Genomic DNA, 1977 nt, shown 5'->3' with positions numbered 1-1977 from the left:
CCGCCGCGGACCCCGGGGGGCCCAAGGTCCTGGGAGGGGCTGTACACGATGTGCACGCGCCCGGCGCCGTCGTCGCCGCGCGACTCGACGAGCTCCGCCACGCTGACGAGGTCCGGCGCGGCGAACACGGAGCCGGAGTATATCTCGTCGGAGATGAGGTGGATGTTCTTGCGCACGACGAAGTCGAGGACGTCCTCCAGCGCCGACCGCTCCACCGTCGTGCCGAGCGGGTTGGACGGGTTCGTGAGAAGGACGCCGCGGACGCTCACCCCCGCCGCCGCGGACTCCTCGTACGCCGCCTCGAGCGCGGCGACCGTGACCTGGAAGCCGTTGGAGCTGTGGCAGTGCACGGGCACGATGTTCACCCCCGTCCTCCACCGCAAGTCCCGATCAAACCTGCAGGGCGCCATGCATGTCAGGACAAGAGCACGGGCAATGGAACAGTAGTGGCTTGCTCTGGTTGGTTGGCTTGTTGCTTACCCCGGGTAGTACGGCGTAGGGATGAGCAGCGCGTCTCCCGGGTTGGCGAGGATGAACGTGAGCAGCTCGTTGGCCGCCGTCGCGCCGGCGGTGAGCACGATGCGGTCAGGGTCAAACCTCACCTTTCCGCCCCTTATCTTCTCCATGAAACTCGCCATCGCCTGCAAGCAAAGGGCACCGGACCGCCACAAAGATCAGTCCACGCCGTCGGAGACAAGCAAGATAAAGCAGAGCACACATGCTCTTGTGCATCAACGACGTACCTTCCGGAAGGTTTTGAGGCCGTGGTAGTCCTGGAAGAGGGCGTTGTCCCGGAAGCTGGCGACGCCGGAGCCGGGGCGGGCGCCGCCCCACCCGGCCGCCTCCGGGTGCTCCCTGAGGAACCCCTCCAGGAGGTCGAAGGAGACCTGGTTCTCCGCGAGGCCCATCTGGATGACGCCGCCGGGGTTGGTGACGGCGTCGTAGGGGTCGTCGTCGTAGGCCCTCCACCCGGCGAAGTAGGGGGAGTCCTCGCCGTGGGCGCTGGAGGTCGCCACCCGCGACAGGGGAGGCGAGGAAGCAGCGGGCAACAGCATGCCGCCCATGGTCTTTGCGCCTTGGAGTGACAAGCAATGGAGCAGGACTCTTTCGAGGTTGAAAGCTCGCAACGCAATGCAATGGCAAGGAGCAAAGCTAGAACAGCTCAAGAATGTGAATGCGCTCGCAAGGTAGAGCTGGGTGTGGTGATCCTGGCTGGTCTTGGGGCTATATATAGGCAAAAATATGGCAGTATATATACTGGTGTGAAATCATTCGGTTGTCAAAGTTGCCCCCCGGGGGAGGACCCAGTTGTCACAAGAGCCCCCAAATTTTAAAATGGCTAATATTCATTTTTTCTGACAATTAATGGCTAATGTTTATTTTTTGACAATTAACGGCTAATATTATTACGTTATATATATTTTCAATAATCAATGGCTAATATTCCTATTACCTGACATGATGTAAGATTTTACCAATGGTTAGAGCATGTACAACCATAGTTGCCTAATATGAGTCCCTATACGCCCATGGACACATCCGGACAGCTCCGGACATATTAATTGACCTTGATTTAGCACAAAGTTAATAGAGAGTACCATTATAGAACACACAAGATAAGCAAGGAAAGATTTAACAATGATAGCTAATATTTCTCTGCCTTCAAATTCAGTCTTCTGTTATAAACTAGCAGCGTGCAAGTTTACCTTTTTCTCTTTTGTGCTTGAGGCGTACATGAGTGGTAGCTAGTACTCTTTATGTCCCGTAATATAAAAACATTTTTTGAACTATCTTATATTATGGGATGATGGAGTAGAAGACATGGAGATTGCACCATTTGTTAGACATACTAGTGTAAGTGTAACATAGTACGTTGGCAGCAAATCAGTTGATTATTATTTAATCGAGAAATTTAGAAAATATATATTGTGTCAAAAATGTAAGACATACTATACGCGATACGACCGCGCCGTCCAT

The 1977-nt window shown here is 53.9% G+C and overlaps 1 protein-coding gene across 1 annotated transcript; it reads right to left on the bottom strand.

Annotated features, from left to right (window-relative positions):
* Nucleotides 1-11: 11 nt before the first annotated feature.
* LOC125532278 (1-aminocyclopropane-1-carboxylate synthase 7-like) lies at nt 12-1206 on the bottom strand (the record flags this gene model as incomplete). Its single annotated transcript, XM_048696398.1, has 3 exons — nt 744-1206; nt 481-641; nt 12-396 (listed from the first exon to the last, which is right to left on the bottom strand). Coding segments are annotated over exons 1-3 (867 nt in total), but the record flags the coding sequence as incomplete, so codon positions are not given.
* Between the last annotated feature and the right edge of the window lie 771 nt (nt 1207-1977).

Source organism: Triticum urartu, unplaced genomic scaffold (assembly GCF_003073215.2).
Source record: "Triticum urartu cultivar G1812 unplaced genomic scaffold, Tu2.1 TuUngrouped_contig_9548, whole genome shotgun sequence".
In the NCBI taxonomy this organism is placed as follows: Eukaryota; Viridiplantae; Streptophyta; class Magnoliopsida; order Poales; family Poaceae; genus Triticum; species Triticum urartu.
The sequence above is the reverse complement of the archived record's forward strand: the minus strand, read 5'-3'. Positions and strand labels throughout refer to the sequence as shown.